Below are 21871 nucleotides of genomic sequence, written 5' to 3' on the forward strand. Positions count from 1 at the left end.
TCCTACACATGCACACAGAGTCTGGCAGGAAGAAAGTATCTGCACCTCCCTGTGGATTTTGGACTATCTCAGACTGAGAGAGGATGTTTCCTGAGGAGGTTTAGCTGGGCTGTGCAGCTGCACAGCTTGGAGGGCAGCAGGCTCAGCCCACAGGACTTCCTGAGAGAGCACTGGGCTGGGGTACTGAGGTGGGAAGGGCATGAGCCCAACCCCACACCATGGCAAAGTGCCAGTTCTGTCCCCAGCACCCTGGGGACTCAGCACAGCCCCAGTTGAGCTCATTTCTGTAAGCAGTGAGGTGACACAAGTTTGTCCCTCTTCCTGGCACAAAGTGCACCCAGAAACCTTGGATAAACAGCACAAAAAGCAGCTCATTGCCCCCACTGTGCTGTCAGGGTTCAGCTGCAGCTCAGGACAAAAGATGAAGTCCCAGGGCACTGGGCAGTGCCCTTTCCAGTGGTTTGAATGCATCTTCAGCCCCCAGGAGAAATGTCCTAATGTCCTTCCTCTACCATCTGCAGGTCATGGCACAACCCTGCATCCAGGAGCTGATCCCCCATCCCATGTTGCTGGCCAGTAGGACACTCAAACTCTCCAGCTAAACAACCTTCATCTTTAATAAAACATCTCCTGTGCCCAGCTCCATGCCATGCATGTATGCCCCCCACACTGATCACAGGGGTGAGCACCAAACGTCCCAGGGCTGGGGGTCCCTCACCCACACTGGCACTTGAACTCCATGTCAGTCTGTCCATTCCTGTCACAGAGCTGCCTCTTGAGCAGACCCCAGACTCGCTGAGGTGCCAGCCCTGCTGCCAGTGGCGCTGTCCCCAGCCCTGCAGCACAAGGTGGTCTGTCCCCACAAGCTGCAAGGGAGTGCAGGACTTCTCGCTGCTGCTGCTGGGTCCTGGGCAGATGCCCCCCAGCTGTGGGTGCAGGAGGGGCAGCAGGGGAGTCGTGGCTGTGCAGGGCTCTCTCTCTGTGCCACCAGCCAGCCCAGCCCAGCGGCACTGGCACTGTGGGTCCGTGTTGTGGGAGCCACCCAGCAGCACCACTGGCCCAGCCTCCACGGCCTGCTCCCAGTGCAGAACCAGTGGCTGAGGTGCACCCAGGGCCTGGCAGCTGCCCCTGAGCCACCCCTGGGGTGCCTTAGGCAGCCTTTTTGTGCTGTGTGGCCAGGAGCTGGGACAGGCAGTAGGGGATGAGGCCGACGGTCGCCAGGGGCACGGCCGCGCTCTTGCAGAAGGAGAGGGCGTAGAAGAGCAGCTGCACGTGGGAGGGAGGCTTGAAGGCATCAAAGACGTGGAGGATGAGGAGGGAGGCAGCGATGCAGCCCAGGCGGAAGAAGGGCAGCTGCTGGCCCTGCTTTAACCGGGAGCTCTCCTGGTACAGGTGGGAATTGAGGGCCAGCCCCAGCCCGAAGAGGATGCCCAGGTTTCGGAGGAGGCTGGCAAAGGGAGTGGTGTCAATGTGGACCCACTCAGGGTTGCTGCACCACTTCTGTGCCTTCTCCAGCGTCCAGAGCAGGTCCACGCCGAATGTCCACAGCAGCAGGTAGAAACCCAGGGTGAAGCTGAAGAGGAAGATGGTGATGCCCAGGTACCGGTGGAAGCTGGCGTGGTAGATGCAGCGGACGTGCTGGAAGGTCTTGGCCACAGCCATCCCTGCCCAGTAACAAAGTGGGAGCACTGGTCAGTGCTGCAGTGCTGCAGTCCAGCACAGTGGTGCTGCAGGGACAGGGAGGGGGGTCAGGTACACTCACCTGAGAACACCCCTGCAATCACCTGGTGGGGGAAGTGAGCGGCGATGAAGACTCGGGACATGCAGACACAGACCTGAACTGCCCAGAACCCAATCCAGAGCACTGTCCACAGCACCCTGTGAGGGACAGGTGGCCATGTGGGTGCCAGGGCCATGGGCATTGCCATCAGGTACTCCAGACAATGCCTGGCTGTCCCTGAGCCTGTCCCCATGCTGCAAGCCCACAGCCTTGCACCTTGGTGGGCTTGGCTGTGGCTGTCAGTGCTGGAGCCACCTCTGCCTGGCACAGGTGGTTTTGGCACACAGCTTACCAGTATCCCAGTGTCCTTGACTGCTTCTCTCCCCCAGCAGCAGAGAGCAGGGCTGTCACCATCACGTAGTACACGCCTGCTGCACCCATGGCATGGCCAGATGGGCTCCCTGGGCAAGAAGAGAGACCCAGGTCAGGCTCTGCATGGGCCAGAGCTCAGCACCCACAGGGGTTTGTGCTGAGCCACCACAGGGGTCAAGGTCTGCTCAGTGCAGGGGCTGCCCTGCCTCCTTCCCCTGCAGGCACAGCCAGTGTCCCCAGCACACAGCAGCCTCTCTGCAGAGCTGTGCAGGGCTGTGTGCTCCCTGCAGGCTGCCTGCACCCCCCTCTTTGCCTGTTCATGGGCAAGCACCCCCTGCCCCTGGCTGCAAGCCCCTCCCATGGCTCGGGGAACCCTACCAGGTCCTGTCTCGCAGGTGAGAGGGAACTGCTGGATCTCTGGTGCAGAGCTGTTGCCATAATAGTCTGTGTCAAGGACCCACCAGTATGGTCTCTCCCCAAAGAGGATCCTGAAAAGAAAAGAGAAGGGCTCTGGGGAGGTCCAGGGCACAGCTGCAGCTTTAGATCTGTCCTGGGAGATGGAAGAAGCAAAGGACCCACAAGTGGTGCAGGGCATCCTGACAGACTCAGGACCCAGCTGATTGCCTGGTTCTGACAGCTGACACTGCCTGCCCATGTCCCCATCCCCAGCCCTGAGGGGGGAAAGAGCAAGAATGTCCTGGAAGCAAAGTCAATATTGCCTCCTGTGCTGAGGGGCTCTGTGAAGATCCCCCCACTCAGCACCACAGCCCTGGCTGATGGGAGGCTCTGTTTGCAGGAGGCTCCATCTCTGCTTGGAGCAGAGGGGGAGAGCTGTTCCTGCATGGCTTGGGAAGGAGTGACCATTGTCACTGCCCAGCTGGGGCTGAGAGCACCCAGCTGGCCCACATCAGTCCAGGTGTGCCAGCACAGGGGGGAGTGTTGGCTCAGGGGCCACTCACCACTTGAAGACGAGGTTGAGCCAGTCCCCGATGACAGCCACCCAGATGAGCCTGATGCCCACTGCTTCACTGAAGTGGAACCAGATGGGGAAGAGGACAAAAAAAGCATTCCTGAGATCAGCAGCATAGGAGATGAAGAGGAACCAGTCCTGGGAGCCCTGGAAGCGCTGCTGCAGCCAGTGTGTGGTCTGGATGCCCACATCATGCAGGAGGTTCATGTTGGCCTCCATCCTCCTCGGCGTGCCTCCGGCTGTCCCCTGCTCCACTGGGCCACTGGGGTTTTATACTCTGCAGGGTCTTGTTTGCAGCAGGCAGGTCACTGTCCCAGCACTGATCTTTGGACCCAAAACCACTCTTTCCAAAGGTACATCACCAGGGGGTTGTAACAAACATGTTTGGAACAGCTTACGTAAAAGGGGAAAACAGGTTGTGAGGGCACGTGGAGAGCAGTGCTCCAAGCCCAGCACCATCCCCTCACTCAGGGGGTTCCTGCAGCCCTGGCTCTTCCAGCGAGCCAGCACAACAGCTCTGAGTGACCCACAGCCCTTGCTCCTTGATCCCACACGCTGTGTGTGACAGTCCTGCAGAGCTGCCATGGCCAGGGCTGACAATTGCTCTGCTCTCTCTGCCATCCCCCTGTGAACCAGTGTGTGAGGATGCCCAGAGCATGCAGTGGGTGCATGGAGCAGAGGGCAGACTGCCCTCCCCCTCCTCATGTGCCAGGCCAATTTAACTTTGCATGATGGGAAACTTTCAAAGCCATTCCAGGAGGTCCCTGCAGTCCCAGAGAGCCAGGCTGGGGTGCTCCTGGCTGCCAGTTGTGTTCTGATCTCTACTGGGGGGCTGAAGGACCTTTGCAAATAGGGACTGCACTGCTCCACTGGGTTAACCCCTCCTGCCCCATCAGACCCAGCTGTGGGTACAGAGCCCAACACAGAACTCATCCTGCAGCACCCATGGCCATCCCCTCCACCCCAGCTGCGCTCTGCTGTCCCTGCCAGCACTGCTGGCACTGCATCTTTGTCACCCACAGCTGCCAGGGCCTGGGCACAGCCCTGGGGCAGCAGCACAGGGTGCCCAGGCAGCACCCAGCACAGCTGAGCAGGCAGCAAGGCATTAATGATCAACAGCCAGTGAAATGCATCACTTCTCTCCCTCCTGAGAAAATTCATGTCAGGATCCTTGAACCCCTGCCCTGTGTTGTTTGTCTCTGGGAGAGCTGTGTCCAGCACTGAGTCCTGCTGACAAACAGCAGCACTTGCAGGCCCCATCCTGCCCCTCTGCCCATGCAGAGCCCAGGGAGCCATGGGGTCTGACAGGCAAAGCACCAGCAAACCCCTCCTTGGGATATGGCCTGGGAGGAGAGCAGGCAAAGGCCACAGACACAGGCATGTCCCATCCAGCCTGGCTGTGCTGCACCCAAGGAAGGTGGTCCCAGACCCTGGACTGAGCTCCTGACCTGCAAAACGTCCCAACAAAACAGGAGTTTGCACAGAAACTGAATGGCTCTTGCAAAACAAATTCCCCAACAGCTCACTCCAGGGTCTTCAACTGAGAGTGGCTTTGGCCAGCGTGAAGGAATGCAACAGACTTGGCTTCTGTTCCAAAAATATTTTGAAACCATCAGCAATAAATCCTTCCCAGGAGATTTCACAGCAGAAAATGGGGCAAAAGGTGTTGGGGGATGGGGGCTAGCACTGCAGTCCCCTGGGAAAGAGTCCCTGCAGGAAAACTGGGGCCGTAGTGGGGAGAGAGCAGGAAGCAGGATGGGAGCAGCCAAGGGACAGAGTGGCCCAGTCACTCTCAGCCAGTGTTTGTGCACTTGCCACTGGTCAGGACAGTGCCAGAGGTGCCAGGGCCCACATGGTCCCAGCCCTGCTCCCTGCCCTGCCCTGTGGATAAATCCCCAGCCCCAAAGTCCCTGTGAGGACCTGGGGAGCAGGAGCTGTGTGGGCACTGCAGGTTCTGCATTCTGGCTGGTCTGACCATTGCTCAGGGTCCTGCTCATGCCCTGCACCCCTGCAGGGATGTGCACTAAAAGTGGGCTGGCTTTCCATGGAAGGACTGGGGCCAGGCTGGGGGAACCCAGTTTGTGCCCCAGCAGGCCCAGCTCTGTGACTGCAGTGGCCCAGCTGGCTCTGGCACACGCTGTGCCCGTGATTCCCAAGGCTCTGGGTGCAGCTCTGGCCAGCACAGCACCAGTGGGGGCTGAATGTGCCACGTGGAGTGCCCGTGCTTGCTCCAGAACGTTCCCTGACAGCTGCAAGGTCCAGGCTGGGCTGTGGCAGCGTGGTCCCTGCGTCAGCACTGCCCATGTGGGCACAGGGCTGGGCACGACCTTCCTGCTCTCACACAGCCCCTGCTGTCACCCCAGGGCACCCAGGGGCCACTGCAGCCTCACCCTGAGCCACGGCCTGAGCTGCCCTCTGCTCCCCTTCCCTGTCCCATGTGCTGCAGCAGGCTGGGCTGGCTCCCAGGGGCACATCCACGGCCATGAGGGCTGCCCAAGACCCTCTCAGCAAGTTCTGCTCAGATCCACCCACTACCGTGAGGGCAAGGATACCCACGGTGCCCCCAGGGACTCTTTGGTGAGTGTTGAGTGTCTGCAGCCGTGTGCCAGGGCTGGCACTGACCTCACCAAGCTTCTCGGTGTCCCCATGCCAGCCTGGCACGGTGGGGAGGGGCCCTGTGGGCTGCACATGCAGCTGGGGTGTGGAACCAAGGGTCCCCACACAGGGGGGCTGAGCAGGCTGGGCAGCAGCCAGGCCCAGAACTGATTAACACAGCTCAGAACAACTGTTAAACATTAACTGCCTTGTTTGCTCCATATTCCCTGGCAGGAACCTCCTGCCAGCACCAGGGTCCAGGAGCATCGCCAGGACAACCCACACAGCCATGCCAGGCACCGTGCCAGGCTCTGGGGCTGCCCCACAGCCCTGGGAGCCCCTCAGAGCTGAGCCAGGACCTTCCCTAACAGGGCTTCAGCCCTTCTGGGGTCCGGCCCCAGCCACAGGAGACAGAGCAGCAGCCAGGAGTTTGTTCAGGAAAAGCACCGAGTGCCCGTTTATTGGGAAGGGCACACACAGGGCAGTGCCCAGCCCGGGCTGGGCCCATCCAGAGGCTCAGCCTGGGCTCCTCCAGCAGCCTCCCAGCGAGCCCAGGGCAGCACCTCCCTCTGCAGAGCCAGCCCTGAGGCTGCAACGGCTGGGGAGGAGGTTTGGGCCATTCCACAGCAGCACCACACCACTCACTGCTGCCACTGTGGGCAAAACCTCAGCTGGAGCACAGCCCCAGGGGCAGCTGCAGCTTTGTGCCGCGGCCAGCACTGTCCCCTGTGTGCACCAGTGATGGGAAGGAGGTGGAAGCCCCATCCCAGAGGAGAGGAGTGGCTGTGGGAACCCCACAGTACACAAGGTGACATCCAGGGTGAAATAAAATCATCCCCAGGGGCTGCTTTTCAGAGGCTTTGGGTCCTCCTTTGCTGCAGTGCTGAAATGAGAGCTGAGCTTCTCCCAACACCTGACCCCGAGCACAGGACAGCCTGGGCAGGACGGGGCAGGTCCTGGTGTGGGACAGAGACCCCCTGAGTGCCCACCCAGCAGCCCCTGGCCCATCAGAGCCCACCCAGGGGCGGTGCCAGGCTGAGGTTGAAGAAGCCCCCGAAGTGGAAGGGGGGCAGGCGGGGGGCACAGGTGGCAGCAGAGGACAGGCAGGCGAGGGGATTGTCCCCACACGCCCCAGCCTCCTGCTCACTGCTGAAGTACACACTGTCAGCTGAATCCACCGAGGGGTCCTCGCTGAAGTAGTTGTAGGGCCTCAGGAAAAAGCCAACACTGTTCCCCACTGTCACTGTGTTGGGGATGTCTTCAGCATGAGGGACGTGCAGGAAGCCCACAGTGATCCAGGCCACCAAGTCCTGGGAGAAGAGGAACGAGGCATCTGTCAGGCTGAGCAGGACTCTGCCAGCCCAGCAGCTGCTCAGGCTGGCTCTGGGACAGGAGCAGCTTCTGTCCAGGATGGCCCCACAAGGTTCAGCTTCTCCCCACGCCAGGAAGCCCAGCTCACCTGGTTGGTGATGGTCTCGTTGTTGATGAAGTCAGCGAAGGCCACAGTGGGTGTCCAGGGGTCGTTCTGGTTGTAGATGCTGGTGCTGGTGGGCTCCTCCTCCTTCCTCTGGGTGACAGCCAGCTGGTACCTGCCAGCACAGGGCTCACAGGGGCTTGTCCACACCAGCCACGGCATTGCCAGCTGGGAGGCACTGACAAACTGGGGCTGGGCATCCCCAGTCTGCCCTGGGGTGGGGAGGGAAAGGGCCAAGAGGGCAGAAATGGGCAGCAGCCCCAGCATCTCCAAGCTTTGTGGGGGATCCCTTGCTGCCTGTGGCTTTTCCAGCATGGCTGGAACACAGATGGATCCAGGTGCCAATGCTGTCTCTCAATGCCCAGTGCACTCCCTTAAGCCACATCTGCTTCTCCCCCACACAGACATCCCCAGCATGAGCTCCATCAGCTCACCCTGGCACTGAGACTGCTCTGTGCTGATCCCAAGCATTTTCCAAAGGCATTCTGTCCTCGTGGGAAGATACCACAACCTGGCAATGCCAGTGCTTCCCTTAGGAATTCCTTCTGCAGCCTACTTCCCCTCAAAGGCAAAAACACATGGGGTTGCTCTAAATTTGTCTGACGTGAGGTCAGACTCCTGCCTGTGACCTACCATAAGCAGATATTATTGAGCAACATCTCAAGGAAATTTCAGAGCCAAAAGCTATGCTTGTGTTTGCTTTAACCCTTTGTTTAACCCGTCCCTGCAGCCTGCTGCAGGCCTGCCCAGGGGTGAGAACCTCCCTCCACCGGGAGCAGAAGCTGCTGAGGCCTCAGCACCCACCTGCCCCAGCTGACAGAGCGCTCCATGGAGCTGTTGGTGGGCAGGTGCTTCCCAGCAAAGCTGATGACCTGGATCCTGTAGCTGCGTGGGTGCCCCCACTTGTTGGGATTGGGGCTGACAAAGGAGAGGTAGCGGGGCAGGGGGACATTGAGTGGGAATGCTGCCTCATCCTCCCTCTCCAGCCTTTCCCTGCGGAGGTGCGGCCGCTCAATGGTGCTCTGTGCGCTCCAGGGATCTTTGACAAACTCATACTCCATATCCTGGCTCTCCAGGGAGTTCAGCTGCCCTGTGAAGCAGAAGAGAAAACCCTCTCACAAGCTCTGCACGCCACAGAAGGCCACAGTAAACCACAGCCATGCACAAAGGTGGCCAGACCTACCATCAACGTCCAGGTCCACCTTGTAGTGGATATGGTGGATGTGCATCGTCCCCAGCGTGTGCGGCCCAACCCTGTTGCCATAGTCAGTGCCTCGGCCATGGAGGAAGGAGGAGCTGATGTAGCCCGTGGCGTGCACCCGGACCTCCACGGCGCCGGTGGCGTGGAACAGGAAATCCCAGATGTAATCGTAGTTGATGAGCGTGGAGATGGCGCGGATCACCAGCGCGTTCTTCCGCAGCCCGCCGTAGTAGAAGGACTGTGAGTCGGAGAAGTGGCGCCTCAGAGGGAGGGCAGAGTCGTGCTCAAAAATGCAGAGGGAGTTTTGGTTGGTTTTGGGAGTGTCTGCCTCTGCCAGGTAGTGCCGGTCCACGTAGGTGGCTGTGTAGGGGCAGTCCAGGCCCCGCACCAGCTCGTAGGCGAACCGGCCGATGCCAAAGCTGCCGTCCAGGTAGCGGGTGGACATTCCCCCGGGAGAGTTGGAGCCGTACAGGGCCAAGGCTTCCTGCAGGCTCAGCTCATAGACAATCCTCTCCCCACGGTACCTGATGTCGAAGAGGCGCGGGCCAGTGTTGGGGTTCATGCCAAAGGCAAAGCTCCAGCCCTGGAAGGTGACGTGATTGTTCCTGACGCTGTAGCGGGGACCCTGCGGCTCAAACTGCAGCGGGCCCGGGGGCCCAGGAGGGCGCCGGGGCTTCATTGAGCCCAGCACTGCATCAGCCTGGGGCTGCTTCAGTCTGACCACCTCCAGTGCACCAACCACAAACTCCTGCTCCAGATCCCCCATGCTGGCAAAGTAGCGGCCGTTGTAGAAGATTTTGCGCAGCTGCCACCGGGACACGTGCAGGTCCCCGTGGTCCACCAGCACCTCCAGCCCCACTGGGGACAGGTAGTAGCCAGTGCCAGCCACATTGTGGAAAAGAACAAACCAGGTCAGGCGGTCACCAGACTTGAATCCCCGTGGGGCCGTGGTGAGGGTGACCAGGTCGGTGCCATCGGACTCGCAGCAGGCGGTGAGGAAGAGCGGTGCCTTCCTCAGCTCCCTGTGGATGAGGGCGTTGATCTCTGCGTACTCCCTGCCCGTGACGGCCCTGCGGTGGTAGGGCACCTTCCCGCCGTACTTGTGCACCGTCACGTCCCGGTGGTACGCCGGCCTGGGCAGCGGCCCCACCACCAGCTCGGTGATGTTGGGCTCTGGCTGCTTCCCAAAGTACAGCACAGCCAGAGCCTCCCGGGGGGGACGAGCCCCGCCTGAGTCCAGGAACCGCAGCACCTCCGCCTTGGTGGGCACCTGCACGTCCAGCCAGGCGATGCAGTTCTCCGAGGGCTCGGCGCGCGACGCCTCCACCAGCGGCACCCCCAGGTGGCCCTGCAGGTACCGCACCACCTGCGACATCTCCTCGGCCGTCAGGTCAGCAAACACCAGGCTCTGGCCATCCTCCGTCTCCTCCTGCTGCGGGGGCAGGTGCTGGCACGTCCTGGGGCTCCTTTCCCTGGTCAGCAGCACGCAGACCAAAGCGAAGATCGTGGCTAAGGCCAGACCAAGGAGGATGAGCACGGTTTTGAGGCTCATGCCTGCTGAGGCACTGAGTGCTCTCTCACAGTCTGGCAGGACACGTTTCCAGCTGTGGAATCCTCCCAGCCACTCACTAGAACAAGGGGCTGGGTTTATTTTCCTCCCCTGTTTCCTCAGCAGGGAACAGCCCCTGGAACTCGTAGGGGGGTGCAAGGGGACGTTCTCACACATTGCCAGGATTTGCTGGGAACCATAAAAGGCAACTATGCTCTGCTTCCCTAGAGGGCCATAATTTTAAGTAAACTCAACGTTTGTACATCTGTCCTTCCCCTCTGGTCCCAGACCCTACACTGCAGAGCTTGGGGAGGATGGATGCAGTCGTTTAGGGGAAATAAGCACATTCTCACTTCTGCTCTGTCTCTTAACCCCGCAGATACTGGGCAGGCTGTAGAGATAAATCGTCCCTGTGCAGAGCAGTGCTAAACACAGCACCCTGCCCCATCCTGACACAGCCCTGCCATCACTGCTGCTGTCAACATCCCCATGGTCCTACAGCCAGGAGGGAGGGGACAGCTCTTTGTCACCTTGCAAAGGTTCCCACTGGTCCTGAGTTACAGCCTAGCACAGATGGGGCAGCAAGGAGGGGAACAGAGGCACCAGAGCCCAGCCAGCACCCTGGCAAACAGGCAGTGGCACTGGCCCTGCTGCATCACCAGCAGCCACCAAAGGTGAAATCATGAAAGCCATGAAACCCCTTCCTGCAAGGTCCTGTCCAGATCCCTCCCTTGTGCCCAGCACTGAGGGCCTGAGAGCCACAACCCACACAGTCTTGGCCATGACCCAACCTCCCCCCAGCAGCAGCCACAGGGCTTGGTGCCAGTGCCCACCTCCACCCCAGCTTGTCCCTCCTGCCTCCAGCTGGACACCCCTGTGCCCTGACAACACCCAGAGCCACGCTGGGGTGGTTTGTGGGCACAGGAAAGATGGCAGAGAGCAGCACCACTCCCCAGGAGATGCTGCTGTTTTAAGTTGTAAGAATGAGACACTTGAGAGCATTGGACCAGCACCATTTTCATTATTTTAACCTGAGATATGCACTACACAGCACTTGCTTCTACAGCAGAGGAACAGGATTCTCTCCTGACTCTCCTCTGGCAATAGACTCAAATTCAGGAGTTAACAGATAACATAGACTTCCATCTCACATCATACTAGGAAAATCATGTTTCCCTTTTCAAGAGCACTATTTCAAAAGCAATGATAAAACATGAAGTCACTGGACAACTGAAAATTAAGACAACTTCACTAAAAAGCTGAAATTTGGAGACAGAACAGTCAGCCTGGTGTCTCTGACCACATCTCCTCACCATCCTGTGGCATTAAAGCCTGCTCATATTTCGAAAACCATCAAAAGTGAATGGGGGGAAGTTTGGCAAACAAGAGGCAGTTTTGGGCAGGCAGGCAAGAGGGTTGATTTCACACGCTGTAAAGTCCTGCTCACTGGTGAAAAACACACCATCCTGGGAGTATATAGAGGGGTCCAGGTCATAGTAGTTGTAGGGCCTCAGGAGAAAACCAACCGAGTTTCCCACGGTCACAGTGTTGGGAATGTCCTCAGAGTGTGGAATGTGGAGGAAGCCAGCAGTTATCCAGGCAACCAGGTCCTAGGCAGGGAAGAGCCACAAGCCCAGGGTTACTTCAGGAGCTGCAGTGGCCAAAATACACGTGGGGCAGTGGGGAGTGACAGAAGAGAAGGAGGGGGACCCTGATGGGCACCAGCCAGCTCCCACACACACACCCAGCTCCCCTCTCCTGGGAAAGAGCTCCTCCCTTCCCCAAAACCCGCCACAGCCCTGGCTGCAGACATCCACCCAGTGGAAGGACCCTTGCTTTGACCTCCATGGCCTCACAGAGATTTTCATGATGTTTTGCCAGCATTTCTCCACAGGGAGAAAGAAGCTTCTGCTCTGCACACACTCTCTGTGTTCTCTGACCCAAGTACCAAGCAGACACACAGAGAAGGAGATGCTCAAACCCCCTTTCCTCTGGGCTGCTGCTCTCAAAGCTGGGCCCAGTGTCCCAGGCGTGCTGCTGGAGCCTCTCTGCTCCTTGGGGCTCCCACTGAGCCTTGGCTGGGTGTCACATTCAGCCCAGGAAGCCCAGCTCACCTCGTTGGTGATGGTCTCGTTGTTGATGAAGTCAGCGAAGGCCACAGTGGGTGTCCAGGGGTCGTTCTGGTTGTAGATGCTGGTGCTGGTGGGCTCCTCCTCCTTCCTCCTGGTGACAGCCAGCTGGTACCTGAGGACAAGAAAAAAGAGGGGAGCAGCCCCCCGAGGCAGGGCAGAGCTAAATCAACTCCTGAAAGCCTGCAGAGCCCAGAAGAGTTCTTCCCTGCGCCTCCCATCCAGGGCCATCCAGCAATGCCTTCCCAGCTGGCAGGGCTGAGGGGGTCTCTGGGAACCTGCCCTGCCAGCCAGAGCAGCCTGACCTTGCCCAGCTGATGGCCCTCTCCATGGAGCTGGCCTCAGGGATGTGGTCCCCTGCAGAACTGGTGATCTGGATCCTGTAGCCACGCTGGTGGCCCCACTTGTTTTTGCTGTTGGCAGCAAAGTAGATGTATCTGGGCATCTTGGAGTGGAGCAGGAAGGCAGCCTGGTCTTCTGTGTCCAGGACTCTCCTGGTGAGTCGTGGCCTCTCTATCTGCTGCTCCGGGCTCCAGGGAGCCTGTGCCATCTCAAACACCATGTCATGGGCCATGAGGGAGTTCTTTACCCCTGTGAAGTCAAAACAAAGTCACTGAGGAGAGTCCCCACGGTGCCCTGCTCCCCAAGGACATCACAGAGCCAGCTCTCCCTGCACCCTGGGCTCTGAGCAGCCCAGGAGCAGCTGCTGCTGCTCTGCAGTTCCCCATGCCAGGACAACACCCCAGGTGTGGATCTATGGCTGGACACTTGTCCAGGCTGGGCAGCACCACTGGGCAGCAGAGACAAGAGGGGACAAGGGATGAGCCTCACCCCAGGGCAGAAAAACAGGTTTGCCTCCCATTTTCTTCCCTGTTTGCCCCCACAGTCTAATTAACAAGAGCATGGCCTTTGTTAGTGCTCATCCTGCACAGTGGAGGCCCCTGGAGCAGCCTGCACACATTTGCACATCACAGACAAGAGCAGTGTTGGGCTGCTCTCAGGCCCTGCCACAAAGAGGAGAAGTGGGCCCAAGGTTTGGAGCAACAGGAGCAAATCAGCCTGGGGATGAGGTGGCAAAAGGCTGCTGAGAGCATTTGATGGCCAGTGACTGTGCAGGTCTGGCAGAGGAGTTATTGCTCAGAACCTCCTGCCTGTCCCACCATGAAGCCCCTCTGTGTTCTGCTCCTTTAACACGAGTTCTCAGCTTCCATAAAAACCATTTCAGAGCTGAACTTGTGGTCTGTGAAGGTCTGAGCCCCACAGAAGAAGATCCATCCATAGCTGAGCTCTTTTCCTTTCTTTTTCTCACATGAACAAAACTTCTAAGCCCACACCTCCCCTGGCAGTATTAACAGTGACAGTCTGATTTCATCTGCCTTCTCCCTGTTCCTGCAGTTCTGCCACTCCCCCACTGCAAGCACCCCACCCTGCCCCACAAGTGGGAAGGAAAACCTGCATGACCACCAAAAAAGTAAAGTTCTTTGAGAAGTATTTAGAGAGACTACTTTTTCAAAAGGAGAGACAAGATCCAGACCTACCTGCCACATCCAAGTCCACCTTGTAGTTGACAAAATGGGTGTGTATTGTACCCAGGGTGTGCTCCCAAAGCCTATTGCCATATCTCAGGCCATCCCCATGGAGAAAGGACGAGCTTGGGTACCCTGTGGCCTGCACCTTGCCCTCCAGGGCCCCGTTCTGGTAGAAGATGAAGCCCCACACGTAGTCGTAGTTGCCCACGGTGGCGATGGAGCAAAGCACCAGAGCAGAGTTGACCACCTGAGGCTGAGCATCCTTGCACTTCCAGCACTCACTGGGAGCAGGGGGCTGCTCCTGGGCTCAGAAACCCTGTGCAGACATCCTCTGCCAGACTGTGACTGCACAGGGGAGCAGGGGACCTCACTGGGTGGCTGCAGTGGCTGCACAACTCAGGATTGAGTATTCCCCCAAGAGAAGAAGGGAGGGATCTGCAGGAGCTCAGCCCCACAGAGCACCAGGACAAGCTGCCCTGCTTTACATGGGGCAGTGAGACACCAGGAGGGTTTTCCCAGGGGAGGAGGAGTGCCAGGAGCAGCAGCAGGCTCTGTGAAAGCAGGCTCACTGCGTCTGTGCTCAGACAGGGCCAACTCCCCGTCTGCCCGCCCGTGCCTATGGCAACACGCACCATGCCAGACGTGAGGCCTCAAGGAAACACAAACATTTTTCAGCTGCTACCTTTCATACTTTCCCTGAGCTGAACACAGAGCTCCCAGAAATTCCCACTGCTTTCCACCCAGTGACCTTGACAGACAGACTTTATATATTGAAAAATAATTTTGCAATGAAAGAAGAGGTTAGGAGAATAAAGTAGCAGAGTTCTGATGTCAGTTATTAGGGACTGTATGGAACCTCAAAGCTCTGGGGCTTATCAGAACAACGGCAGACATTAAAAGAAGATCCAGACCTACCTGCCACATCCAAGTCCACCTTGTAGTTGACAAAATGGGTGTGTATTGTACCCAGGGTGTGCTCCCAAAGCCTATTGCCATATCTCAGGCCATCCCCATGGAGAAAGGATGAGCTTGGGTACCCCGTGGCCTGCACCTTGCCCTCCAGGGCCCCGTTCTGGTAGAAGATGAAGTCCCACACGTAGTCGTAGTTGCCCACGGTGGCGATGGAGCGCAGCACCAGAGCCGAGTTCACCAGCCCCCCGTAGTAGAGCGACTGCAAGTTGGAGTAGTGGCGCCTCAGAGGCGAGCCCAGGTTCTGCTCAAAGATGCAGAGCGAAGCCTTCCTCTTCTTGGGCCTCAGGCTGTCAGACAGAGAGAGCGTGTCCACAAAGGTGGCCAGGTAGGGGCAGTCCACCCCTGGCACCAGGGGCGAGGTGTAGCGCCCCAGGCCGAAGCTGCCGTCCATGTAGCGGGTGGACATCCCCGCCGGGCAGTTGGAGCCGTACACGGACAGCGCCTCCTGCACGCTGATCTCGTAGGCAACCCTCTCCCCCTTGTGTCGGATGTCAAACAGCCGCAGGCCCCTGCTCACGCTCATGCCAAAGGCAAAGCTCCAGCCCTGGAAGAGCACCTGGTTGTTCCTGACCCTGTAGCGGGGACCCTGCGGCTCGAACTGCAGCGGGAACGGCGCGGCCGCGGGCGCTCGAGGCTTCATGGAGGAGAAATCCCCGTCCCGCGGCGCCTTCCTCACCTTCTCCACGCTGATCCGACCCTGCACGTAGGCGCTCTCCAGCTGCACCATGTCCCTGTAGTACTGCCCGTTGTAGAACACCCTGCTCACCGCCCACTCCGACATGTCCAGGCTGCTGTGGTCCACCAGCACCTCCAGCCCCACGGGGTGCAGAAAGAATCCGCTCACGTTCTGAAACAGGACAAACCAGGTGACCCTGTCCCCAGACTGGAACCCACGGGGAGCAGCTGTCACGGCGGCAAGGTTGGCTCCATCGTACTCCATGACTTGCTGCATGAAAGCTGGAGCTGAGGGGAACACTTGGCTCTTCAGAAAGGCTCCAATCTGCTTGTACTCAACAGCCAGCGTGGGCCTGCGGTGGTAGGGCACCTTCCCGCCGTACTTGTGCACCGTCACGTCCCGGTGGTACGCCGGCCTGGGCAGCGGCCCCACCACCAGCTCGGTGATGTTGGGCTCTGGCTGCTTCCCAAAGTACAGCACAGCCAGAGCCTCCCGGGGGGGACGAGCCCCGCCTGAGTCCAGGAACCGCAGCACCTCCGCCTTGGCGGGCACCTGCACGTCCAGCCAGGCGATGCAGTTCTCTGAGGGCTCGGCGCGCGACGCCTCCACCAGCGGCACCCCCAGGTGGCCCTGCAGGTACCGCACCACCTGCGACATCTCCTCGGCCGTCAGGTCAGCAAACACCAGGCTCTGGCCATCCTCCGTCTCCTCCTGCTGCGGGGGCAGGTGCTGGCACGTCCTGGGGCTCCTTTCCCTGGTCAGCAGCACGCAGACCAAAGCGAAGATCGTGGCTAAGGCCAGACCAAGGAGGATGATCACGGGTTTCAAGTTCATGCCTGCAGCTGGTCCAGCAGCATTCAGAGACTTTCAGAGCAGGCTCTCCAGCTCCTGCCTCTGTCAGTGTATGCTGCACTGGATGGATTAGCACAGAAAGTACAAAAGACTGGGAGAGGCTAGGGGAGGAGATCTGAAACCCTTGGTGACCAGAAAGGGCAGATCTCCTCTCAGCTGCAGCCTCTTCGGTCCTCCTTCACGGCAGTGCCCTGAAAGAACTTGTGGAGATGTAGGGTCAGTGACTCAGACAAGTTCCACATAATTCCGTTACTTTTTCGGTCCAGCCTGCTTTCCTGAGGCTGCCTGTAAAAACGGAGACTCTGCAGTCAGCCTGAGGTGGCTGTGACCACTGTGAGGCTCTGACAAGCTGGGAATTGTTGCCACACTGTACAATTTCACCTCTTTACAAGTCACCGATTTTCCTTGTTTATCAGGCTGCTTCCCTGTAAACGTTCCCTCTGGCAACACCATTCCAAGCTTGGAGTTACTTTTTATTTCATTTTTTTCAGTCTTCCACATGGAAGCCTTTGCTGAAAACACATCCTCCTGTGTAGCAGGAGAAAAACTTTGGCAGGCATGGAGGCGTAGTTCAGGATGAGAATCAGGCACCAACATGCTGTGAACAACCAGCTCTTAGAACACCTCAGAACAGCTCTGAGCCAATTAATCCCCAGCACAGCACTGCCACAGGATCATCCAGCCTTTGCCTCTAATTCAGAAAAATTGAAGTGCAGCTTCCTAGAGGTTCCCTCAAGGAGAGAAGGACCCTGCCCCTGGCAGCAGCTGAGGGCAGTGCCTGCTATCAGTGCCCAGGCTGGGCAGCCACATCTGCCCTGTGCCACCCCAAGAACATTCCCCAGCTGTGCTGCTCACAGCCCTGGCAGAGCAGGGCAGCCAGAAGGACCTGGTGCTCCCTCCTGCCACGCAGCAGATGCTCGGGGTAGACAAGACTCACCACCTTGGCTCCAGTCCCAGAGCTGGTGCTGAGCAGGACAAGGCATCCAAGAGAACCAAGGCTGGAGATTCAACCCAGTATTTCCACTCCTGCTGCCAGCCTCACCTCACCTCACCCTCGTCCTCTCTTCCTTGCATCAGTTTCCTGATGGGAGACAGCACCCACCAGCCCCTGGTTGTTCCTCTGCAGCAGATCCTGCCTGGCTCAGCCCCTCTGTGTCCCCTGTGCTCAGACACCAGGCTGGGAGGCAGAAGGGCCACGTTGCTGTGGGACACACTCCATTATCCTCACCACCACTGGCAGCCTGAGCCTTCCTCGGGGCAGGCTGCAGCTGTGGAGGCCAGGGACACACTCAGCCTGTCTGTGCCAGCACACAGGGCTCTGCCTCACCAGCCAGGAGAGCCTCAGAGCCTCAGCCCTGCTTCATGAGGCCACAGAGCCAGCAAAGGGGCTCACTGCAGCACAGACACAGCAATGGGCAGGGACAGCACAGGGAAAAACAGAGCTGTGGTGGATGGGACACAGCAGAAACGCCTGCTCTCATCAGCTCCCAGCAGCAGAATCAAATCCCTCTGAGTAACCCCAAACAAGGCAAAGCAGCACTGATTTCCTAGGCAGTCAGGTTTCAAGGATTACCTGAGGATAGGCTTGGAAGAAAAATTCCCTTTTGGTTTTGGCCTGGAATACGGTGCCCATTTCATTTGGGGCACAGAGCAGCAGCTCTGCTGTCCTGGGTCAGGTTTGGAGCACAGAGCAGCAGCTCTGCTGTCCTGAGTCAGGTCTGGAGCACAGAGCAGCAGCTCTGCTGTCCTGAGTCAGGTCTGGAGCACAGAGCAGCAGCTCTGCTGTCCTGGGTGAGGTTTAGAGCACAGAGCAGCAGCTCTCCTGTCATGGGTCAGGTTTGGAGCACAGAGCAGCAGCTCTGCTGTCCTGGGTCAGGTCTGGAGCACAGAGCAGCAGCTCTGCTGTCCTGGGTCAGGTCTGGAGCACAGACCAGCAGCTCTGCTGTCCTGGGCCAGGTCTGGAGCACAGCCAGGACATCCTGCTGCCTCCCAGGAACAGGACAAGTGTTCTGCTGCCACACACACCAGCAGAGCCAAGGTGAGACTGCAGCAGAACCCCCATGGCTGCAGGACAAAGCTCAGTGGACCTTTCCTTTGAGAAGCACACACAGAGAGATTGTTCAGGTTTGACTTCACCCCTTGGGTTTGCATCTGCAGCTCCTCAAAGCCACGGCTCAGGCTGCAATTACAGAAGGGCCCTTTCCAAGCAGCACAGAAGTAGTTTAGGAAAACTCCACAGGCCTTCCTGCCCCACAAATCACAACTCAACCCTGCAGCTGGGCTGAGAGAAATCCAGAAATAGACTGTGGGAACACTCCTGGTTCTCTCTGCATGTTGGGGGCTTGGAAAGAAAGAGAAACCCTAATCTGTACTGACATCCCCATGACAAAGCAACCACAGCACACACCCCAGGGCTGCTGGATAAGGATGGCAGCTTTCTGCTTTCTCCTGTGCCATGGAGGCCTTGTCTGATAACAGGGTTTTTAGTACTGTCTGTTTCTGCTGGACTTTTCCAGCTCTGTTTCAGAATAAATCAAACAACCCTAAATCCACCTCCATTTTGCAGTAGGAATTTGAGGAAGCAGAGTAATTAACTAAGTCTGCAGAGCCAGAACCTGTGTCAATAGCTGCCTGATGGGAAGCAATGAGGGATCTTGGGGGGCCGCACACACCATGGAATTGCTCTCCAAAAGGAGCCTGCAGCAGCTTAAAGCTAACCTAGAATTAAAGAAATTGCACGTCTCTGTAACTTGTAACTTGTTTATGACCTGCTCAGTGCACGTACTGCTGCCCACATGCCAGCCCCCAGTGTGACCAGCCCATCACTGACCCACATCCCATGGAGAACTCACTTCCTACCCGTGTTTTATTCGGGCTATTTTGGCTAAAACCCGTGTTTTATTTTGGCTACATGGCTGCTTTTAGGCACTGCCCATCTGATATTTGCTAAATTGCCCATATTCCCCAAACATAGCAAGGGAGATGGGAGTGCTGTTTTTCACGCACACAGAAAGGTAGAGGTGGCAAAATATAGCATCTGAAATTTACTGAAACCCAAACCAGATGCAGACAGGTTTTGTCTTGGGGAAAGGGCACAGGAGGAAAACCCCAACACTCCTAAACACCAGCAAGGCTTGAGGCTTGAGCAAGCCCCAAAGCAGAGCTCAGACTTTAGAAAGCTCCCACTCCCAGTGCCTCACCTCAGGGGTCAGCTTATGCAAAGCACAACAGTGGGACCTGCCTGACCCTTCCTCCATTCCAGCTGTGCTGCTGGCAGGGCCTGTGGCTGCCCACAGCTGCTGAGCCATTGTTCTCTTCCCCTGCATTAAGCTGGGATGTCTCGAGGGCTGGTGAAGCAGAGAGCCCTGACTGCACACTGCAGCTGCTCCCACACAACAAACCCTCCCCTGCTCCCACAGATGAACCCCACTCCCTGCTAGCACCTGCCAAGACAATTGTCCTGGGTGCTCCATCCTCCCGTGGCACTGCTGGCTCCCTGGGAGCTCAGATTTTTTGACTGTGGTGAGGAGGAGCCCCTCAGGCAGCACCACACCAAGTCCTGCCAGCAAGTCCTCCTTCCTCTGGGCTCTGCTCCAGCTGCCTTGGCCCTGGGATGTGTGTGTGGCTCAGTGCCCCCTCCCGGCATGGGCCAGGCACCTGCAGGGCTTTCCCACACTGCAGGAACCTCCCTGCACAAGGGGCTGCTCCTGTTCCTGGGCAGCTGGAGCTGCCACAGCCAGAGCCCCAGTCTGGAGCTGCTCCCAGGGCCTGTCACAGCCTCTGCTGGGCAGCAAACCCAAACAGGCACCAAACCCTACACCCTCTGCTGGCTCAGAGGGGCTGCAGCCCTGCAGGACATCAGGAAAGTTTTGAGTGCCCCTTGAGAGGCCTCTGTGCCCCAGCAGGCAGGCAGGGAAGGCAGGAACAGGATGATGCCCAGAAGAACAGAGGGCACTGTGGCTGGGGACAGCAGGGCAGCTGCCTCTGCTGGGTACCACACACAGGGAGCAGCCAGGAGCAAGAGATGTGTGCCCCACAGAGACATCCAGGACAGCCAAGAGACACCTGCCCAAAGGACAGAGAAAGCCTGGAGCAACTGCAGGCTCAGAGAAACACCACACCTGTTTGAACTGGGACAGCCCAAGTCCCGCACTGGGCTGAGATGGGACAGATTCCATCAAACCCAAGCCCATGGGTAAAATCATGCCCAGTGTGAGGTATTGCTGATGGAACAGAAACAACCTGCACAGCAGATTAGTTTATAACAAAGAGGAATGAAAAGAATGAAGGGAAGGAGCAACTGAATGTGAGAAAGGCAGAACCAGAACTGGACACTGAAAGTGCATGGCCTAAGAGCCCAGCATCACACACAGGGGGCTGCCTTGAAAGAATTCCAAGTACCTCATTTTAATTTCTTGACATGGTAAAAGTTTACATAGGTTCATCTGGCAAAGAAAGCTGAACAAATTGAAAGGAATCAATACAAAGAAACACAAGGGGAAGTGCTGCTCCCAGACAGCAGCTCAACGCAGTTGGTTTGTTACTGAATATTTATTAGCGGGAAGACTAAGAGTTGACTTAACTACAAACAACAACAGAAGAGTCTATAGCAAGGGCCAGCAGCCCCCCACACTCTGGGCAAATCCCTGGGAAACCAGCAAGAGACAACATGGCTCTTAGATGTGGAAGCAGAGAAAAAAAAAAAAGAAAAAAAAAAACCAACCTAAAAACAAAGTAAAAAAAATAAGGGAAGAAAGTTCATTCCATTTGTCACTGTTGTTACAATGAGATTAACACAACTCTTAAGGCTACTGCACAATAAGAATATACAGGTGTAACAGCGAGACCTGGGAAACAGCAAGGTTCCTGAAACAAATGATTTAACGTTCCCTGATTAAGGGACTTAAGTAGAAATACTATAAATAAGAAAATTTTGAAGCCTGCAGCGTTATGGGCCCACTTGCCACACACAAAAACCGACGCAGTACAACCAGTCATTCCCAAGGGGGTTTGTAATGGACCACGAAATGTTCTGGCAGCTTGGAGGAGTCACGAGGCACGGGAGTGTGCCCTTTGCAGGGGAAAGACTGCAAGGTCTGCAAGGTGCCAGGTGGGTATCAGCCACCCTCACCGTCAAGCACCAGCTGTGGCAGCCAGCCTGCTCTGCCCAGGCACCAGGAAGCGCTGCCAGGGACAGGGGGACTCAGTCTGATCACATGCAGAGAGATATTTTAGGACTTTAGCATCAGATCTCCAGCCCCTCCCTTCCCTCAGCCCAGGCAAAAGCAGCCCATGCTGAAGGGGCAACTGGGATGTATGTGAAGGAACATTGGTTTTAGCCAAGAAAGTGGCTCTAGTCAAATGGCAGAAGCCACCTGAGCTCATGACAGCCAGGACAGCACCAGCTCTAGTTCCAAGCATTTGCCTCATGCTCTGCACTGATCCAGACAGGAGTGGTGAGGCAGAGCCCTGTGGGGCAGGCTGAAAGGGAGTGCAGATGGCTCAGTGGCACCAGAGCACAGCTGCCAAGGGGCAGGGTTCCTGGTCAGTGCAGAGCTGGTGGCAGAGGGGCCTGGCCACAGCCAGCAGTGGGGACAGAGCTTCCCTGCTGTGGCACTGCCAGGCTGCCCTTGTGCTGGGCTGTCTGCCCTGCTCCAGAGACCCCAGTGCAGCCACCAGACAAGAGATGGGACAGGACAAGGGCTTGGTCTATAGTGTTGTTCCCACTCAGGTAGGAAGCAAGGCATGAAGGAATGTCCCTGCCTGGCTGCAGCAGCCTCTGGGGCGGCCAATGCAGCATGGCCTCTACTACCAGTGACTAGAGGAAGAGGG

General features: G+C 57.7%; 3 protein-coding genes across 4 annotated transcripts; all 3 read right to left on the reverse strand.

The window, feature by feature from the left end:
• Positions 1–613: 613 nt before the first annotated feature.
• Positions 614–4368, reverse strand: G6PC1 (glucose-6-phosphatase catalytic subunit 1). Its single transcript, XM_071451164.1, has 5 exons — positions 3052–4368; positions 2471–2580; positions 2073–2181; positions 1763–1878; positions 614–1664 (listed from the first exon to the last, which is right to left on the reverse strand). Exons 1-5 carry the CDS (start codon positions 3279–3281, stop codon positions 1150–1152), a joined length of 1080 nt encoding a protein of 359 aa, XP_071307265.1. The 5' UTR covers positions 3282–4368; the 3' UTR covers positions 614–1149.
• A 1623-nt stretch (positions 4369–5991) lies between these two features.
• LOC139601797 (amine oxidase [copper-containing] 3-like) lies at positions 5992–9929 on the reverse strand. The gene is made up of 4 exons (XM_071451094.1): positions 8315–9929; positions 7936–8221; positions 7117–7246; positions 5992–6967 (listed from the first exon to the last, which is right to left on the reverse strand). Exons 1-4 carry the CDS (start codon positions 9882–9884, stop codon positions 6665–6667), a joined length of 2289 nt encoding a protein of 762 aa, XP_071307195.1. The 5' UTR covers positions 9885–9929; the 3' UTR covers positions 5992–6664.
• Positions 9930–10882: 953 nt separating this feature from the next.
• On the reverse strand, positions 10883–20298 carry LOC139601821 (amine oxidase [copper-containing] 3-like). 2 transcript variants are annotated; one of them, XM_071451145.1, is made up of 4 exons: positions 14455–20298; positions 12316–12601; positions 11996–12125; positions 10883–11491 (listed from the first exon to the last, which is right to left on the reverse strand). In XM_071451145.1, exons 1-4 carry the CDS (start codon positions 16019–16021, stop codon positions 11207–11209), a joined length of 2268 nt encoding a protein of 755 aa, XP_071307246.1. In that variant the 5' UTR covers positions 16022–20298; the 3' UTR covers positions 10883–11206. The 2 variants fall into 2 exon arrangements, with proteins under 2 accessions (XP_071307246.1, XP_071307245.1); XM_071451144.1 differs by lacking the exon at positions 14455–20298 and adding an exon at positions 13549–14365.
• Positions 20299–21871: the final 1573 nt, after the last annotated feature.

This window comes from Agelaius tricolor, unplaced genomic scaffold (assembly GCF_023055355.1).
Source record: "Agelaius tricolor isolate 1412-34295 unplaced genomic scaffold, bAgeTri1.0.p SCAF_31, whole genome shotgun sequence".
Classification (NCBI taxonomy): Eukaryota; Metazoa; Chordata; class Aves; order Passeriformes; family Icteridae; genus Agelaius; species Agelaius tricolor.